At 38.6% G+C, this 21,625-nt stretch overlaps 1 protein-coding gene across 28 annotated transcripts in view; it reads right to left on the bottom strand.

The window, feature by feature from the left end:
• The window catches only part of eya4 (EYA transcriptional coactivator and phosphatase 4), a 680,435-nt gene that overhangs the window by 58,755 nt on the left and 600,055 nt on the right, over positions 1–21,625 (bottom strand). For all 28 annotated transcript variants that reach the window (XM_043686452.2, XM_043686590.2, XM_043686599.2 and 25 more), the window contains one exon: positions 2,519–2,608. In XM_043686452.2, coding sequence (XP_043542387.1) covers positions 2,519–2,608 — 90 coding nt within the window. The remainder of the gene's footprint in view (positions 1–2,518; positions 2,609–21,625) is intronic.

Raw genomic sequence — 21,625 nt, 5'->3', positions numbered from 1 at the left:
TTAATGTCAAGGGCAGTCACTCTTACCTCACCTCTGAAATTTCAGCTCTTTTCTTCAAGTTTGAACCAATGAGGTCAGAAACTGAGTGGCCCTGGAGGAACGCAAACTTAGTGTCAATGAGCAGGTTGTTGGCTCTGTAATTGCTACTTGATTGGCAAAGCATGGCCCTTAGTGGGAAGTGTTGCAGTACCAGATATTGCAGGAATATGAGGTAGGAGAGAGAAGATAGAGGAATTGACCCTGATGGAATAGATTTACCCTGGTGATTGACATTCCTGCGGTTTTAGTATGTGTTCCTCCAGATGTTTGAGGTCACACTGACCTGGATAGCAACTTCAGGAAGGTTGGCTGGGTCTGGCATTGCGTCCTCTTTTGGCGATCCTGGGGGAAGAAGTCTATCCTCCTCTGACCATCCCATCTATCAGAACCTCCACATCTCTGTCCACAAAACAGCATACCAATCTCCACTTATCTGATCTGGGGCAGATGTCACGAACTGTGCATGACAGCTCTGGACTGCTAGTACCTGTCTGGGTGCACAATGGCTTTTCAAAGATCCCAGGATGTCCCAGCAGTGATATGCATTTCCAGCTATGCTGAGCGTGGGAATCAGGCTAGCCTCGGACAAGAGGAGTGCCATTGCGGTGTGGTAGGTAGTTAATGAAGCAAATTTGGGGTGATTGCATGAGAAAATGTGCTAGCACTTGCAGCAAGTGTGTGTGAGAGAGAGAGAGAGAGAGAGAGAGCGATCCTCTATGAAAGTCAGTGAAAATTAACTTTGCCAAAAATGTGTAAAGTTCAGCTCCTGGAGTCAGTTCCATATCAATTCTGTTCTACTGTCGCTAGGAGGGGAAATAAAGCTATTAAGTATTCATAACAGGCGGTAGCTTCACTTAATCCTGGACAGCAACCCCATGTAAAAACAAATAAATAATGCATTCAACATATATTATGCAACGTGGAAACAAAAACGGTAGATGAAATGATGATTGCAATGAAGTAAAAAGGTCCAATTGTTGCTGATAGGTCAAATTAACTCAGTAGGAAAGGAAAATACACTTTTTCCAAAACATAATCAATTAAAAGAATAAGCTTACTTTGATTCATATATTGCAGTTCTTGAACAACATGTAAATTTGGTCACCAAAAATGAATTTGGATGGTGTTAGAACGATATGTCCAACATTTTTGCCATTATAAGTAATATTGCTCATAGATTCATACAGGATGTAAGTCTTTCTATACTCAAAATAAAATCACTATTAATATTTTAATGACCAAGCATTTAATTTCATCGTGCATAATACAGTTGCATTTAATCTTCTATACCTAAAGCCTATATTTTCCATCAATGTAATTAGCATTGTTGTGGTAGGATTACATTTAATTTGATGAAAGAAGAATTTCAACACCATTGCTCATCATCTTCCCAGTTTCCCTGTCCTGTTTGTGGATTAATAATATTGGCTAAATCCTCAATCATGTTTAAAACTCTTGACTGCTTCTGGCTGTGCCCCTAAGTTATATCGGTGATTTATTTTAATAAGGCTCTTTTCACTTCATTATAATCATTGTTTCATTCACACTCACTTTAATCATTGCATAATAAATGTGAAATGCATTATTTACTTCTTGTACAGGGGATGCTGTATGGGGTTAAGTGAAGCTGCTGCTTAACATGAAAACTTAATAGCTTTATGCTCCCTGCTAAGCTCAGTTAAACAGGATTGATATGTAACTGACACCAGATTTCTCACGTTGTGCACACATACTGCTATTTTCAACTTAAAACCAACTATTCATTCCCTCCCTGGAACAAAATTGCATCTGTCAAATATGCTCCTTACCCTTTAATTTACAATTTTTTTTGTAACTTTTAATCAGGAAAAGGAAAATGGATGAGATGAGGAATGAAATTCTGACCTGTTGTCATTCTGCTATTGGGGAGGAATGCCCTTCCTCCATGACTCACTAGTTATTGTCTTGGCCAAGAACTGGCAAAACATATCCAACAAGTAGACAAGCCTGAGAGTCAGGCAAAGCTGGAAACTGAACTAATGGCCCTCGGCTGGAAGTCAAGGGGACTAACTGAGCTATCAAGAGTTTACCATCCTTTGAATCTCTTATTTGCTAATTCCTTAGTTTAAAACAAATTCACACATAAACTCACATCTAAGGTAAATCTGAATGATCAATTATCTCATTAAACAGTATATAGGATCTTTAGTTTCAAAATAAAATGAAAAAAATCCTCTGAATAATTAAAATCGCCTAACATTTCAGTGCTGCAAAACAACATTAATTTTAATGACACGTGTATCAATCTGTCCAACAGGATTTGACATAATTAAGAGAAAAACATGCAATTCATATTTCTCCTTGAATCATAAAAAAAGGCTTTAATTAATCCCAGTGAAAATCATGAAAAATGAAATTTGATAGAGTTCCCATGAAACTGAAAACATATCTGGACACTAAGCCAAATTAATTTCTTCTGTTGACTATAAAATATCCATACCTCTAGATCGTTGAAAAATAAATGTGTGTCAGCCAGATTGAAAATCATCTCTTCCATTCGAAGTCCGAGTGTAACTGCTACAGGTGGATCCTGTAAAACAAAGATCACCATCAGAACCAAAACGTTGCTCTGTAAATCCCAGCATTTATTTCACGATATTTACATTCTGTACAATTAATGAGAATGATATATTGCACTGGATTATACATCCAGATGAACTCCCCACACCCCAGCATAAACTTTGAGGGCAAGACATCCCACTTCTGCCTGACTGGCTTTATGCGCTTACATTTTTTGGGTGACAATCTTTTTAATTAGTGTGAGGCGGGATTTCTGTCAATTCTCGCCTCATGAGTTTCTGCCTTATAAAGGTGCTGGCAATCAGAGGCTGGCAGTTCTGTGCCATACCAGGATCACAAAAATAGACGGAAAGACAAGTTGTGAGTGAAAAACAGACAGTTTACAGAGAGATATTGATGGTTTAATAAGTGGCAAAAAATTGGCAATGGAGTATAATGTGGGAAGATGCGAAGTTGCTCATTTGGAAAGGAGCACGAAAGAACAGGATATTATTTAAATGGAGATAGATTTTTGAGCAGTTGGGGAAAAGGAAAGTTGATGTGAGGAGTGTTGGATCAGCCATGAATGGACTTTACTAAAGCATTTGACAAGGTCCTTTGATGGTAAGGGGTGGGGGGGGGGGGGGGGGGGGGGGGGGAGGGCGAAGAACAAATCACAAGGGATTCACAGTGAATTGTTAAGTTGGATACAAAATTGGCTTTGTCATAGAAGACAGAGGGTAATTGTGGAGGATGTTTCTCTGACTGGAAGTCTGTGACCAGTGATGTTCTTCAGGAGGATTAGTGCTGGGATCTCTTGTTGCTTATAAGCGATATAAATAATTTGGATGAAAAAGTAAGTGGGTTGATTAGTAAGTTGGCAAACAAAACAGTAATTGGTGATGTAGAAGATAGTAGGGAAGGTTGTCAACACATACAGCAAGATATAGATCAGTTGGATAATTGGGCAGAGAAATATGGGGTTAAACACTTTGTGAGGTCAAATGGAAGAAGTATACAATTAATGGTAAGGCCCTTAGGAGCATTGATAGATGGTAGAATCTTGGAGTGCAAGTTCATAGCTCCCTGAAAGTGGCATCAGAAGGGTCTAAGGTGGTAAAGAAGGCAAATGATACGCTTGCCTTCATTGGTCAGGGCACTGAGTATAAAAGTTGGAAGTCATGTTGCAGCTGCACAAAACTTTAGTTAGGCCACATTCAGAGTGTATAGTTTGTGTCATCAGCTTATAGGAAAGATGTGGAAGCTTTGGAGTGGGTGCAGACGAGGTTAACCAGATATTGCCTGGATTGGAATGCAGAAACTATTCAGAGAGGTTGGACAGACTTGGACTGTTTTTGCTGGAGCTTTGGAGGTCAAGGGATGACCTGATAAAAGTATATAAAATTATGAGAGGCATGGATTAAGTGAATAGTTGGAGTATTTTTTCCCCAGGGTGGAAATTTTCCAATACTAGGATGCATAGATTAAAGGTAAGAGGGGAAAAGTTTAAAGGAGATATGGAAGGCAAGTTTATTTTACACAGAGAGTGGTAGATGCCTGGAGGGTGGTAGAAGCAGATAAGATAGAAATGTTTAAGATGCATTTAGACTGACATGTGAACAGATCTGAAATAGAAGGATATGGACCATGTGTAGACAGATGGGATTAGTTTAGAAGGGCATCATCGTTGGCTTAGACAAGGTAGGCCAAAGGGCTTGATCCTGTGTTGTACTGTTCTAGCAATAGTGGAGCAAGTAAGAGGATCTGAATGGCCTATGCCTGTTGCTATGTCATATTGCTTTATGGATGGGTAGCCACTGCCACTGATGGAAGAGGCCTGAGACAAATAAGCATCAATGATGCCAATTTGTTAAGTGGGACTCCAGTTGCGGGGCAGATTTGGGGCCTGTTTGCAGACCTTGGAGAAGTGAGTAATGGGCAGGTAGGACAGGGAGGGTATGGGGAAGGTTCTTGGAGGGGAAGAGTTAAGCAGTGGCAGGGGGAGGTTTGGAGGTGGTAGTGAGGTGGAGGAGGCGTCTGACTGTCACAGAGTGTGCAGGAAGGAAGCACCCTCCCTTTTTACAGATCTGTCGCCTACAAAGCTAACATGGCTGGAGGTTAGGTTGGGTGCAGGGTTCTCCTGTCAACCATTATATTGGAGTGCAGTGGAATGAGGCTCTCAATTGGATATTAATTGCCTATTTAAAGACATCAATGAGATTCCACCCAACACCTCAATTGCTGCCGGTATAATTGTGAAGGGGCAGGATAGAGGCAATAATGCCACTGAAAGCACAAAACCTTAATTTGTGGATCCATTGGGAGTGATTTTAATGAGGTCAGACAGGTACACCTCATAGAATATGAGCTTCCTGATTGGGACTGTTAATCTGGTCCAATCAGGGAGCCCTGGCTGACAGATATAAACAGGAATGTTATTTCCCCCTCCAACTCTATTTTGATTTAATCCCTGCCCTCCCTTTCACTGTTTGATCACACAGCATTGCCCTTTGATGTGAAGGGCACTGCTTGTCACTGGCCACTCGGGTGTTTCCTTTCTTCCTGGTGGTGGAAATTTGAATAAAGATTCGTGCACCTTGTGTCTAACACGTGCACACACACAACATGGATGCTGGGGGAAAAAATAAGCACTACCGCAGTTAGATGGCAGTATGGGGGTAATAGAAAAGAAAAAAAGAACAGAAATGTCAAAAATAAATAAATTAAAATAAATAAATAAATAAACAGGAGTGTTGTAATTTTTTAAAAGAAAAAAAGGTAATAATGATGCACAGTTTTAGGATAGAGAGAATATGTTCTACACTAGCAATTGGAGGGAGCAGGTATATTCAGTACAACACCTGAGAGTCTGAGTTATTATGCCTGATTTGTGATCTAAAACAAAACAGGAGTGTTACCGCAGTTAGGTGGTAGTGTGAGGAAGAAAAAGAAAGAAAAAAAACAGGAGTGTCAGGGGTTCTGCGCACTCTTGGAGTCAGCTCTGTGCTAGCTGAGTCAGTGTTTTGTACTATACATGTGTAAGTAAAGGGTGACTTGGTGATGGGATACCAGCCTTTGTGAGTTATTTCACCACTCGTTTGTTTTCACACTCCTGATATTCCATAAGATTTATTCCAGTAACCAATAAAAAATTTGAAAGTTTCACTTCAATTTACTCAATTTTCTTAATTTAACTTCCTTATTAAGACATAATACAAGAAAGAATTCAGGAGAAGGATTTCCTGTACGAATAAAAAATTAATGCTCTAGCCTCTCCAGTGTAGTTATTAATTATTTTGAAATTGTGCAATTTCTGTAAAAATGGACTTGTTAGACTGTACACACACCAAATCAGCACAGCGGAATGAATTTCCAACAATGCTGCTGAGTCACTTGTGAAACTAAAATGAGATCCATGATGAATTATAAACTATGGACTATCATGTATAACCAATTGTTTTGACTTTGTCAGGCTCAACTAAACAAATGTGGAAAACTACTACACCTGAATTTTCTCACTTTCATATTTCCACCTCTCTAACACTTCTCAGCTCAATAGAATTGGACTAACTCCAGGCTTAAAAGCCAATCATGTGAATTCCCTGCAATTCTGCTGGTTCAACACAGATGTAAAGTTAATCTCAAAATTTTGGGTATGGTAAAAAGACCAAGTCATTTTTTTTAAGATTTTCTTTTCAGCTCTTTCAAAAACTTTTTGAAATTGATTCTCTATTTCATTCAATCTTTTTATGTTACATTAGAAACTGAATTCCTTCCATGACTGTATATTTTTGACATACTGTGCCCACTGTGCATGAATGACAATGATAATACTAAAAGAAAGAACCTCTATTGTGAGTTTGGTGCTTGCTTCAATGGGCACTAACCATTGCTTGTTTATGTCCATTTTCACATTTTGATACAGACTAATTAGATGGACCAAAGATTTAAGTGTTAAATAGACAACATTGAGTTGGTGCACAAAAGGGTAAAACGTCAGTGTAACTTCTTGATTCCTCTCCATTGTCAATTTTACTGCTTGATATTGAGATACTGGGAGGTACTTTGGAGTGTCTGTTTAATTGTTTTTTCCACCTAATGGCAGTAAGAATTTGCTGTGGTGAGAACTGGGAGAAATCAGCAGTTTACTAATACTTTAATCACACATTTAACATAATCATAGCATTAAACAAAAATGAAACAAATCAAGAAACATACCCAACCATTTGGGATTTTAAAAAATCAAGTCATGGCATGTGACTACTGTTGCTGGGCAGCAATTATTGCCCATTAATTACTGCCCTTGAATTGAGTGGCTTACCAGGCAATTTCAGAGGGAAGTTAAGAGTCCATCACAATGTTGTGGGTCTAGTGTTACATATAGACCAGACCAGGTAACCTAATGGACATTACAGTTGTAAGTTCAATCGGTGTACCTTTCTCTTCAATACAATCTCTTGAGGTTATAGTGTTTTTGAGCTTATGTTCTGCAATAAGAAAAATGCTGAATACTTAAAAGGGACAATGCTGTGAATGTATGTTTATGGCAGAGAGTCTTATCTGCTACTTGCATTGTGAAACCACCCAACAACTTTCACAACTTCGTTTTAATGGTTATAAAATTGTTGGCAGTGAGCCCATTATTTCCTTGCATGTGTCCAGGAGGTAAAAGATTCTGCCATCAGCATTCATTCATTCACGCATAAATTCAGATTTAAAATGTGGTTGACAATAGTGGATTGAGGAGGGGTGAATATAGTTCAAGTTCACTGAAAATGAAATGGTGGCCTTGGGAATCGAGGCAGGATTCAGGGTGAGATCAAATAGATTACACAGTACGGGTAGTTAACATTTTTCCAATGTTAGGGCTTTAAACAGCTGAAATGGGAGACTGTAATTGGGTTTCAAAGTTGAATTTTCTTTCTAGTGCCAATGAGTCCCTTTTGATGAATAAATCATAGAGCTAAAAGAAATTACATTCATAATTTGAAATTGTTAATTGAAACCTTCTTGGCTTCAATAGATCTGTTATTTTCATTCTGAGTACTCCCTTGACACAAAAATTATAATTAATATGGCTTTTAATGGAGATACTTAGACCTTGCCAAATACATGCAAAACAAAATAAATTACTCAAAAAAACTCCTAATTCAAACTGCTCAATGCAGAAACATTCCTAAAGAAACAACAGTAGTCTCCAATGACACCTGTCCTGTTCTGTCAAGTGCTATTATAGAGGGGGCATCATTTTAAAAAGTTTATGGACCAACTGGTACCCAGCTGCAAAAACCATTATCAAGTGAAGGTCGTAACAGCTTAAATGCCAGTCATCATTATTTGTTGTTATGGCAACTAACATAACATAAAATGGGTTTATGCTAACTTATTTTGAATGAATGTTATCCTATCACAATTCACTGCACTTCTTGCACATAAACCTAATGAGAAAATGTCTTTTTTAAACAATCCCATTACATGTCTTTAAGATAATTAATTCTAGAAAAAAAAACCTTTTGCTGTAAATTGTGCAAGCAAATTTAAAAACACATTCATGACCCAATCCATTATAATTGATAAAAATTAGAAATGTTTTGATGTCTTTTTTGTAATGAGGAACTGAAAGACCAAGTAACATGCTCATTTGTTTCAAAAAATATCTTTTAATTTCTAATAATTGTGATAAGCACAGTGGTTTTTCCTACTAAATAATATCTGTACACCTCATTATATTGTGGAGAAGAATTATATATTTTTAATGATACTTGCTCTTAGCCTCTTCTAACTGCAATTACATGCACCAGGCCACAGTTCTATTTACATTTTGGCAAGTTGGCCATTATTTTGACATTGTTTTTCACAGACTGTCTCATTCTCATTTAATGGCTCAGTAATTCTTCCTGTGTACATCCCGTGAAGTATTCCAAAGTACACTTGAACCTGTCACTTCACTAGATAAAATATACCACATACCCTGCAGTCAATAGCCTTCATCCTCCCACCTATCCTGTTACTGCCATAATAGCTGCAGGTCTCATTCTAATGTAAATCCTAAGGAGTGAACTGAGCATGGTAATAATTAAAAATTTATTGATGTCTAGACAACTAGAAGATTCATTTATACCTCCAGTTTCGTGGCTGAGAAAACAGAGACCAAATTACCTCTGTGTTATACATACTTAATATGTTTTATTTTATCACTGTGATTCAACATTTAGATCCTTTACAACATAGAACATAGAACAATACAGCGCAGAACAGGCCCTTTGCCCCTCGATGTTGCGCCGACCTTTGAACTAATCTAAGCCCATCCCCCTACACTATCCCAAACATATATTTGAATCGAGCACTTCAAATACTAATGACTCAGTTATATAAACTAGCATTCCAAAATCATGCTTGATTTAGCAATCTTTTGTATTATCAATAAACAGCCTGATAACCACTGCATAGCTAAATGCCATATCCCAACATTCTGAATGTTGATTCAAAAGTTAACTATACATGAGATGTTCAATCAAATTCTAAATAGTTAGATTCATAAGACCTCTATCTCAACCATCGTCTAGTAAACATATTTATTTTCAAAATTTAAAGCAGAACACTGGAGATGCTGAAGATCTGAATCAAAAACAGATTTGGCAATATCTGTGGAGAAAGAAATATTAGCATTTTGAATTCTATATGCTCTTCATCAGAACTCTCAAATTTTAATGACTGACTATTCTTATAACTGAATAAATACAGAAAGACAATTTTCTTAAATTGTTAATTAGCAATAAATAATTTCTTACATTTTTTATACGTCCCTTATGTTGTAGAACCAATTTCAATAGACAGGTGGCAGATGTGGCTGTGTTTTTGGTCTCATCAAAACATGGCACATCTGACAATGCAGCAATCATGCAACATGGAATGGTGTGCTAACCTTGATTTTTGTGCTATTATTACAAAAGGACTTGAGGATGAGAGTAAAGAGGTCCAGCTACAGATATACAGGGTACTAATGAAATCAAAACTGGGGGAATGTATGTGGTTTTGGCTTTCTTACCAGAAAGATATATATATTTGCCTTAGATAGACTGCATGTTGAGATGAGGGACTATCCAATGAGGAAATATGGAATGTAGTTGGTTTAGATATCCTGGAGTTTAGAAGAACAAGTGGCGATTTAATTAAAACATGTAAATATCTTAAGGGGCTGGATACGGTACATCTGAGAATCATGCTTCTCTGGCTGCGGAATCTAAAACACAAGGTCACAGTCTCAGAATTAAGCTTTGGCCATTTGGGATGAGCAGAAATTTCTTTACACTGTTAGAACTCTCAGTGATGTTTTATTATTTTTGATTCTTTTATCAATTTTGGTTTGAGTTGCGAACTGAGAGCTGAAGATGCCATTTGGACTGGGGGCAGTAGTTTGTGTTATAAAAAGGGGACAAACAGGCAGTTGTTTGTGAGCTCAGGCCCAGAAGTTAATTGCACATTGGTACTTGATCAACAGGATCCCATAGACTCTTTGACACCGGGGGAAACATTATGTTTAACCAAATAGCAGATGTTCAGCCATGAACAAAGTCAGTACCTGGGAATTGGAGCCAGCAAGGCTGGAAGGGAAGATGATGGTCAAACAGAGGGAGGGGCAGGGGTTTGGACTGTGTTTCTGGGACAAGGAATATGACAGTATCATTCAGGATGGTTTAAACTAGTGTGGCAGGGTTTGGGAACCACTGCAGTAGGTCAACAATGACTGAGGAGACATTAGAGAAAAAGGCGAGTAAGGCTAAGAGGAAGAACAGACAGGGAGAGGTTACTGAATTTAAAACAAGGCGTATGACAGGTAAGGCAGAAGGATTGTATCATATTAACTATGACGTTGTAGCTATTACAGAGATATGATTGAGAGAGGAATGGAACTGGTAGCTTAATATTCTAGGATTTTGATGTTTCACGCACGATCGAGAGGGATGTAGATGAGATGGGGGAGTTGCGATATTCATTAGTGAGAATATTACGGTTGTACTGAGGGAGAACACCATGGAGGGATCACCCAGTGAGGCCATATGGGTAGAGCTCAGGAACAGGAAGGGTTGAATCACTTTGATGGGATTGTACAACAGCCAGTGGGTGGTAGAGGAACAGATCTGTGTACAGATTGTGGAAAAATGTGAAAACAATACGATTGTTGTGGTTATTGATTTTAACTTCCCCTATATTGACTGGGACTCCCTTACTGCCAATGACTTAGAAGAGGAATGAGTTTGTTAGGTGGGTCCAGAAGAGTTCCTTAAAACAATATATAAATAGTCCAACTAGGAAAGGGGTCATACCAGACCTGGTATTGGGGAATGATGCTGGCCAGGTGATTGAAGTTTCAGTGGGGATGCATTTTGAGAACAGTGACCATAATTCTGTAAGCTTTACATTACTTCTAGATAAGAATAAGTGTAGTCCTCAGGTGAAAGCACTAAATTAGGGTATACCTAACCACCACAACATTACGCGGGAACAGGGGAATGTAGATTAGGAATGACTGTTTGAGGGTAAATCCACATCTGGCATATGGGAATCTTTTAAACACAAGTTGATTAGAGTTCAGGATAAGCATGTTCCGATGAAAATGAAGGATAAGAATGGCAAGATTTGTGAACTTTGGATGACAAGAGAAATGATGAAATTAGTCAAAAAGATAAATGAAGCATACATGAAGTTTAGGAAACTGAAGACAGTCAGAGCCCTCGAAGAATACAAAGAAAGCAGGGAGGAAACACGTAGGGAGGAGGGCCTAAAGGAGCCATTAAGGAAAATCCCAAAACGTTTTATACATATACATGGAGCAAAACATAGTTAGGGAAAGCATATGTCCACTCAAAGCCAAAGGAGGGAATCTATGCTTGGATCTGGAGGAAGTGGGTTAGGACCTTAATGAATACTTTGCTTTGCTATTCATTAAGGAGAAGAATATGGTGGATGGTAAATCTAGAGAGGGGTATGTTGATATTCTGTGGCCTGTCAATGTAAATAAGTTGTTGGATATTTTGAAAAGCATTAAAGTAGACAAGTCCCCAGGGTCTGAATGAATCTACCCCAGAATGCTGAGGAAGACAGGTGAGGAAATTAGTGGGGATTTCTACAAAACCTTTGCATCCTGTTTAGTCACAGGAGAGATCCCAGGGAATTGGACTTTTTTTTTCCTTTGTTTAAGAGGGACGTAGGGATAATTTGGAAAATTGCAGAGCCTTTATGTCAGTGGTAGAGAAATTATTAGAGAATCCAGAAAAGATTGACTCACATTTGGAAAAATATGGACTTATTAATGAAAAGCAGCATAGCTTTGGGAGGGGGAGTTCATATCTCACAAATTTGATTGGGTTTTTTGAGGAAGTGACAAAGATAATTGAAAAATGCAGCGCGGTGGATGTCATCTCTATGGAGTTTAGCAAGGTCTTTGGCAAGATCCCTCATGGCAGGCTGTTATTGAATGTAAAGTCACAGTGAGCTGGTAAGCAGAGCTGACTTGGTCATAGAAGACAGACAGTAGCAGTGGAAGTATATTTTCTGACTGGAGAACAGCGGTATTTGCAAAGATCCCTGTTGTTTGTAATATATATATATAAATAATTTGGAGGAGAATGTAAGTTTGCAGATGACGCAAAGATTGGGGAGCCGAGAATAGTGAGGAGCATTGTCAGAGGATACAACAGGATATAGATAGGCTGGAGGTTTGGCAGTGAAATGGTAGGTGGAATTTATGTGAGGTGTTGCATTTTGGAAGGTCTAATGTAGGAGGAATGTAATGGAAATGGAAAAACCCTTAAGAGCATCAACAAACAGAGGGATCTAGGCGTACAGATGCACAGTTCTCTGAAAGTGGCATCACAAGTAGACAAGGTGGTCAAGGAAGCATACGGCATGCTTGACTTCATTGGTCAGGGCATAGAGTATAAAAATTGGCAAGTCATGTTGCCATTGCTACATTTAGAATATTGTGTACAGTTCTGGTCATTACACTGGAGGCTTTGGACAGGGTACAGAAACGGTTTACCAAGAATAGGCAGGGAATAGAGGGATGTGGACTTCATTGAGGCAAAAGGTTTGTAAATTAGAAAACCATCACGAGCCAGTGCAGGCTTGGTGGGCCGAAGGGTCTGTCCCTAAGCTGTACTGATTTTTTTGTTGCTTATTCTTCTTTCAGTTTGGCTGTTGATGTTACAGCATGAAAGTTTTAAAGCTTTCTGCCTAACCTCCCACTGGAAGTTCAGAGAATAGAAACTTAGTCATAAGTATCACTGACTTTATCAGAGTGAACTGAAAAAGTGAACATGATTTATGTCTTCAGAAAATCAATCAAGAAAAAATGCATTGTGAAAACTGCTTAAATAATCTGGCAGTTTTATTATTTTCTTTTATTTATCCCTTAACTGTGTTCATTTGACTGCCTTGTGTGAATGGGCCCGAAAACATCATTGGGTTAAATCATATTCATTAATTAGATTACTTTGTTTTTACTTTGCTCAGCTTTAGTTACTGTATTATTAATAAAATTGCTAAGTCTTTTTTTTAAGATACAAACCCAGTATCTAGAACTAATTATTCACAGAGTCTAGGATTGGTTATTCAAAAAGTCTGGTTAGGAATCACTGGCTTCAGTTTTGAACGTTTTTGAAGGTTTTAAATTTACAATACTGTGAATACAGAGGCAGAGAGGTTGATTAGATTTGACTGTCGCCAAGTCATAATGACACAGAGGATTGTGAATGTTTGGAATTCTCTGCTCTGGAGTGCTGTGAATATTCAGTCATTGAGTATAATCAAGGCAGAGGTGATTGACATTTTGATATTAAGGAAATTAAGTAATATAGAACATAGAAAAATACAGCGCAGTACAGGCCCTTTGGCCCTTGATGTTGCGCCGATCCAAGCCCACCTAACCTACACTAGCCCACTATCCTCCAAATGCCTATCCAATGCCCGCTTAAATGCCCATAAAGAGGGAGAGTCCACCACTGCTACTGGCAGGGCATTCCATGAACTCACGACTCGCTGAGTAAAGAATCTACCCCTAACATCTGTCCTATACCTACCACCCCTTAATTTAAACTATGCCCCCTCGTAAAAGCTGACTCCATACGTGGAAAAAGGTTCTCATGGTCAACCCTATCTAAACCCCTAATCATTTTGTACACCTCTATCAAGTCACCCCTAAACCTTCTTTTCTTCAATGAAAACAGCCCCAAATGCCTCAGCCTTTCCACATACGATCTTCCTACCATACCAGGCAACATCCTGGTAAACCTCCTCTGCACCCGTTCCAGTGCCTCCACATCCTTTCTATAGTATGGCGACCAAAACTGCACACAATACTCCAGATGTGGCCACACCAGAGTCTTATACAACTGCAACATGACCTCAGGGCTCCGGAACTCAATTCCTCTACCAATAAAAGCCAGTACGCCATATGCCTTCATTACCGCACTATTTACCTGGGTGGCAACTTTCAGAGATCTGTGTACATGGACACCAAGATCCCTCTGCTCATCCACACCTTCCGACCATTAGCCCAGTACCCATCCTTTTGTTACTCTTACCAAAGTGAATCACCTCACACTTAGCTACATTGAACTCCATTTGCCACCTTTCTGCCCAGCTCTGCAACTTATCTATATCCCGCTGTAACCTGACACATCCTTCCTCACTGTCAACAACTCCACCGACTTTCGTATCATTCGCAAACTTGCTCACCCAACCTTCTAGCCCCTCCTCCAGGTCATTTATAAAAATGACAAACAGCAATGGTCCCAAAACAGATCCTTGCGGAACACCGCTAGTAACTGCACTCCAAGATGAACCTTTACCATCAACTACTACCCTCTGTCTTCTTCCAGCCAGCCAATTCCTAATGCAAACCTCCAACTCACCCTCAATGCCATACCTCCATATTTTTGGCAGTAGCCTACCATGGGGAACCTTATCAAACGCCTTACTAAAATCCATATACACTACATCTACTGCTTTACCTTCGTCTACCTCCTTAGTCACCTTCTCAAAGAATTCAATACGGTTTGTGAGGCACAACCTGCCCTTCACAAAACCATGCTGACTAACCATAGACTCTGGGCTATTGCAGGAAGGTGGCAGTTTCAGTAGATGATCAGGCATGATCTGACTGCATTGAACAATAAACAATCCAGTTGCAACATTTGAAGTTCTTTTTAATTTTAACTAACCCAATTAGGCATGCGTGGAGTAAACAAACAGGTAAAATGGAGAGATTTGTGACCTCATTTTCTGACAAGTTCCAGTTTTGATAGCACACAGATTTTGGTGGTCAAAGTCACCAGATCAGGCTATGGCCTCATAAGTAAATGCTCATTAGGATACCATTGTTTTAGTCTGACCCTGATACCTTTATAGTCAAGGCTTCACTTCCCATCTTTCGTATCCTGCAGGATCTATATCACCAGAGAATCCAACACAGATCCATTGCTAAGATGGTTTATACTTTTAATCTATATATAACAAACACATCCACTCCCAGAGCTTGTCACTGTGATCTAAAACTTGACTTCAGTTCTGCATGAGCATGCTGCAAAGCTGATCTACGAAGGTGATGCAATGTTTCAAAGGATAACCTCCCCAATAAAAAACCCAATGAAGCATTGTCCCGACAGGCTGCTCCATCGACGGTCGCAGGCAAATACCCACGGGATAATTCCACTTTAGACAGTCATTTGGAATAGGAGATACAGGATTAGCTGCTTCGGATACAACTGCGCAAATGGTGTTTGCTTCCCTTTTATCCATTTCTGCCATTTGTTAGTCCTCTCCTCTGCAATCTTGGTAAAATCTTGTGCACTGAAACACCTTTGAGCCTTTTCAAGGATTTACAAAATTTATGACATCTCCTTATGTCCCATATTCTTCACCATCTGTTTACAGTTTACTGGAATACGATCTTCCACGGCCATCATTCATCAAAAGAATTTTTGAAACATGAAAATAGCGAGTAAGCAGTGCAATCACTTATGCAAATAAAAATCCAATTCTAACCATTTAAATGTAAATTATGAATACATTGTAAAATGCAAACTATTGTTTAATAGTAGCATTGTGATGCTTTAGATTACATGAAGACTCCAATGAAATGTGTTAGATGCACTACCAAGCTTGTACAGGTTTTTAACAGACAAAACAATCAATTTTGTAGATTATCAACATGAATTAACATATCGTACTACTTTGAAAAAGTCACTTTTGAGCTTTACCACATGGTTTTGACCTTCCAATCAAAGATCTGGGAAGTTACACATGTAAAACTTTATTGAATCAAAGATATCCTTTCATAAAATAGGAATTTTCGTAATTTACTGCAGGTGTTCTAGCATTTATATTGAATATACTCTCTACTTAACTAATGTATATTAATTAAAATATATCGTTAGATTTGCTTCTTCCTGTCTGTGTATTATATACCTGAAAGACAGTTCAACTAAAACAGAATTTAGATACTATGTTACCTATATATTTTTGTTTATGAGTTCATGGGAAGTGGGTGTCATTGATGTGGGCAGTGTTTAAGTACCCCTGAAGTCAGCGAGCTGCCTTCTTGAACTGCTTCAGTCCTTGGGTGGTGGAACATCCATAGTTGCTGTGCATAAAGGAGTTCCAAAACTTTCACCCAACAAAAGAGATGGAACACCAATCAGAATGGTGTATGGGTTGGAGGGGAGTTTATTCACCTCTGATAACCAGAATTATCCCAAGTAAACTTTCTAAGTTTGCACATTAATATCACGTGTTTCTTGAATATCTTCCAAAATAACACAAAAGCCTGGTTTGTATCAAAGATCTTTTAAACAATTGTCAGTGAAACAGGCATTAGATAACATCCAGAAATACATTCAAACTGATTAGAAATTTGGTGGGAAAACCACTGTTGGATAACTGCTTCATGTATCTTTCCACAACATAATTATGACGCACTCGTACACAAATGATCATTCAAGAGCTCTATGTTTGACATTTGTTGACATTTCTAAAGGTTGGTTTACACCTTATTTGAAATACATTAACTTTTACCAGCAAATTGTACACATCTCCAACTGATGAAAGATAAAAATAAAAGATTATTTGCTTCATGACATGTGGACATCACTGATGAAGCCAGCTTTTATTGCCCATCTGTAATTGTCCTCAAATCAATGCTGGTAGTGAGCCATTTCATTCAAAGACAGTAGTTGGTGGTTTAAACAGAGGACGCTTTTGGAAACACCACAGAGCAAGTTGGCATAGTGTCCAGCTCAGTGGGGTACTGGTTTTTTAGTATTTACTCAGGGATTCAGCTCAATGACGGAAGAAGTGCTGCCCTGGGCTCTTAGAAAATGAGGAGCAGTGCAAGAAAGGAGCAAGGGACAGCAAGACCTGAGGATAGTGAAACTACTTAATAGAGCTACAATTAATTGTTAAACAAAGTTAAAAACTTGAAAACTGAAATACTTTAAACAAGAAGTGGAACTTGTGCTTATGCAAGAGAAACTTATAAAATTAGAGACAGAGGACAAGCCAATTATATAAGGTGATGATATGGATCATGTTAATCAAAGTGGGACAAGAAGGGACAAAGCTTACAAACAGAAAAAGGTACCAGAAACTGGTTTTGATTAGGGAAAAAATGGTAATAACATCAAAAAAGACAAATTGAAAAAAAAATAATACTGCAAAGATTGTTGTTTGGTTTAAAGACTGACAGCATTTTGGAAACATGTAAAGAATGAATATACAAAAATCAGAGAAATTATGATATAAGAGTAAGCTCGCAAGAAACACAAAAGCAGACAGTAAGAGCCTTCACCCAGATATAAATAACAGCAGCCAAAGTAAGTACTGGTCTCTTACAGAATGAGACTGGAAATTCAAGAATGTCAAACAATGAAATAGCTACTGTTGCGAAGACACATCTTTGTAGTGAAAGTATCCCAAGAGTCTTTTAGTTCCTCAGGACCGAGGATGACTCACTCCCAATCTGGTTCAAAATCTCTGAAAGAGCTTATAAATCTAATGCACAATCTGCAGATTCTGCCACAGCCACACATGGGGCAGGCGGTGCTTGAAGGGTTAGGTAGATGGGTTTTTTGAAGGCTTGTATGTTGCTCCCTCTAATGCCTCAAGTTTACCTCTGCATACACCTGATGAAATCTTTTGATTGTTCAGTCCTCTCTTGAATGGGCCTTGGAACTGTCAGATTTCATTGAGACGCACATTATATTGCTTTGAATTGTTCTTGTGAACATTTTTGTTCTGCAAACAATGTCTTGGTAAATTAGTTTCTACATTGAAAACAGTCAAAGATGTCAACCTGAGAAATGAGCAAACGTGCGCTTGTCTTAAAATAAGAAAACAGAAAATAGCATTTCTTCTTCCAATTCTTCGAGCTTTTCTAATTTTATTTGGGAATGACATATTTCTGTTTAATCATCTATCTCCATCTTCTCCTGTAAATCACCTATGTTTCTTCTATTCCCACGGTGTTTAAGTCTCTCAACACTGTATCTTTCCATCTGGTATTACATCTTGCTCTTTTGCTTTCTGACAATCCCATCTCTACTACATGCTTCAACACATTCCCATTCTTTCACTGCAGCAGATAATCATAACATTTCAACCTGCTCTTGCGCATATTCTTTGTTCCTTCACAATTTTCACTGATCCCCTGATGTACTGTTTCCTGACCTTGCCCTTTCTCTTTGCTCCATCTCTGCATTCACATCTCATCAGTTTCTAATCATCCTTCCTCTCTTCTTGATATGGCTTAACTTTCTACATTATAAAACAAGGCTAGTCTCACAACTGTTTTGTTTTATTAAAAATCTTCCATTACTTAACACCTCACTTCACTTTGATCAGTTGCTTAGTTTTCATTTCCAAACCTCATCTTCTGACCTTGGTTGTTTAAAATTACTCACTTTCCTAAGACATTCACTCATTGTCTTTGCACCCCTTCATTCTGATCCTCTTTCTTTGGCTCAAACTGACAGTCCATGCTTTGGGTTTTTGTTTGACTGATCTTTGTATTCCTTTCTTCCAGAATTTTCTCCCATTTTCCAGATACTCAGTCATATTCTCATCATTCCCACTACATAGTTCAATGTCATCTTCAAATAGCATTGACCATGGCGTATCCAGTTGCATTTGCTCAGTTTAAACATTCATGACCATCAGGAAGAGGAAGTGATTCATTGCGAATCCTTGACAATCCAACTTGAGTTTGAAACACTCATTCTTCCCTCCACTGCTTCTAACTGTATGTATGCAATACTCCAGATATAGTCTCACCAACACCCCATATGGTTGTAACAAAGCTTCCTCACATTTTTACTCCAACCCTCTTGCAACATTCCATGTGTCTTTCTAATTACTCCTTGTACCTGCATGTTAACATTTTTTTGTGATTTTTGTATTAGGATGTTCAGAATCTTCCTTTTCACAAAGTTCTGCAGTTTCACTCAATTTAAGTAACATTCTGCTTTTCTATTCTTCTTACCAAAATGGACAACTTCACATTTTTCCACATTATTCTCCAGCTATCACATTTTTGCCAGTCACTTAAGCTTTGCAGGTTCCATGTGTCATAATAACAACTTGCTTTCTTGATGGAAATCATTTTGTTTAAGGTTTGTTCATGACACTTCAGCTTCTTCCTTAATCCTATGACACAAAAGTAGGTGGGAGGGCATGTTGTGACAATGACACAAAGACGTTTGGATATAGGTGTGCTGAGTGAGTGAGGGAAAAGTACTTGGGAGTCAAAGTTTAATTCAGCAAAATGTGAGATCATGCATTTTGGTTGGAAGAATCAAAAGACAGACTTTTACTTAAATGGAAACAGCCTCCAAAATGTGCAGCACAGAGGGATCTGGATGTTCTTGTGCATTAAACAAAACAAGTTGGCATGTGGGTGCAGATGGCAAATGGAATTTAGGCCTTTATTATTAGGAGGTTGGGGTTTAAAGGTAGGGAAATCTGATTACAATCATACAAAGTGTTAGTGAGACTGCAGCTGAAGTACTGTGTACAGTTTTGGTCCTCATGTTTACGAAAGGATATTTAAGAAAAGATGTTTAAGAAAAGGATGTTTAAGAAAAGATATTGGAGGCTGTTCAAAGGAAATTCACTAGTTTGAGTACTGGGATAAAGAGACTGATTTCTAAAGATTGTCTAAACAGGTTAGACCTTCATTCATTAGAGTTTAGAAGAATGAGGAGCAATCTTATTGAAACATACAAGATTCTGAGAGGGTTTGACAGGATTGATATTGAGAAGATGTTTTCATGAGTGAGGGAATCTCAAACTATGGGACATAATTACAGAATAAGAGGATATTCATTTAAAAGTGAGGTAGAACAGACTTCATCTACCAGAAGGTGGTGAATGTCTGGAGTTATTTACCCCAGAGAGTTATGGAGGCTGGATCACTGCAAGTATTTAAAGAGGAGACAGATAGATTTTTGAAATATCAGGGAGTTAATGGCAATGCTGAGCTGGCACAGAAAAGGACTGGAAGCCTGGGCAGATGGGCCATGGTCTTGCTGAACAATGGAACAGGCTTAAAGTGCCTGATCCTCTTATACTCTCCTTGAATGCCCTAAACTTTATTGAAATTCTTGTAAAATTACAAAGCATAAACTTAAAATCTACTTTTTATTTGCTCTATTCCTGTCTATGATAATTCTTTGACCTGTTTAATGACATCACTGTTGAATGATTTGGAGATGCTGGTGTTAGACTGGGGTGTGAAAATGTGTTGCTGGAAAAGCGCAGCAGGTCAGGCAGCATACCTTCTTCAGGGCTCATGCCCAAAACGTCGATTCTCCTGCTCCTTGGATGCTGCCTGACCTGCTGCGCTTTTCCAGCAACACATTTTCAGCTCTGATCTCCAGCATCTGCAGTCCTCACTTTCTCTTAGACTGGGGTGTACAAAGTTAAAAATCACGCAACACCAGGTTATAGTCCAACAGGTTTAATTGGAAGCACTCAAACTATGGGACATAATTACAGAATAAGAGGATATTCATTTAAAAGTGAGGTAGAACAGACTTCATCTACCAGAAGGTGGTGAATGTCTGGAGTTATTTACCCCAGAGAGTTATGGAGGCTGGATCACTGCAAGTATTTAAAGAGGAGACAGATAGATTTTTGAAATATCAGGGAGTTAATGGCAATGCTGAGCTGGCACAGAAAAGGACTGGAAGCCTGGGCAGATGGGCCATGGTCTTGCTGAACAATGGAACAGGCTTAAAGTGCCTGATCCTCTTATACTCTCCTTGAATGCCCTAAACTTTATTGAAATTCTTGTAAAATTACAAAGCATCTACTTTTTATTTGCTCTATTCCTGTCTATGATAATTCTTTGACCTGTTTAATGACATCACTGTTGAATGATTTGGAGATGCTGGTGTTAGACTGGGGTGTGAAAATGTGTTGCTGGAAAAGCGCAGCAGGTCAGGCAGCATACCTTCTTCAGGGCTCATGCCCAAAACGTCGATTCTCCTGCTCCTTGGATGCTGCCTGACCTGCTGCGCTTTTCCAGCAACACATTTTCAGCTCTGATCTCCAGCATCTGCAGTCCTCACTTTCTCTTAGACTGGGGTGTACAAAGTTAAAAATCACGCAACACCAGGTTATAGTCCAACAGGTTTAATTGGAAGCACTAGCTTTTGGAGCGCTGCTCCTTCATCAGGTAGTTAAACCTGTTGGACCACAACCTGGTGTTGTGTGATTTTAACTTTATCACTGTTGAACACCAGGGATCTTTTATAAACATATAGAATGAAAGTAACTTCAATGAAGTGATGACTAGATCTTTGTGGGCAGTTTTCTTCACGGTCAGTGATTTGCACTGTCATTTTACTGCTGACTACAATATCTAGGGCAGCGAGTTGTGTAGGTTCCAGGACTTTGTCCAACTTAGCATTTAGAAAACCAAAGCTTCATATGTTCGATTCCTCACAGAAATTTTATAATTTAGCCCCAATGCTATTGACCTCTCTAGGTG

Source organism: Chiloscyllium plagiosum, unplaced genomic scaffold (assembly GCF_037043375.1).
Source record: "Chiloscyllium plagiosum isolate Xiang-an unplaced genomic scaffold, Cpla_swu_hap1 HiC_scaffold_3, whole genome shotgun sequence".
Classification (NCBI taxonomy): Eukaryota; Metazoa; Chordata; class Chondrichthyes; order Orectolobiformes; family Hemiscylliidae; genus Chiloscyllium; species Chiloscyllium plagiosum.
This window is presented reverse-complemented; position numbering and strand designations above follow the sequence as displayed.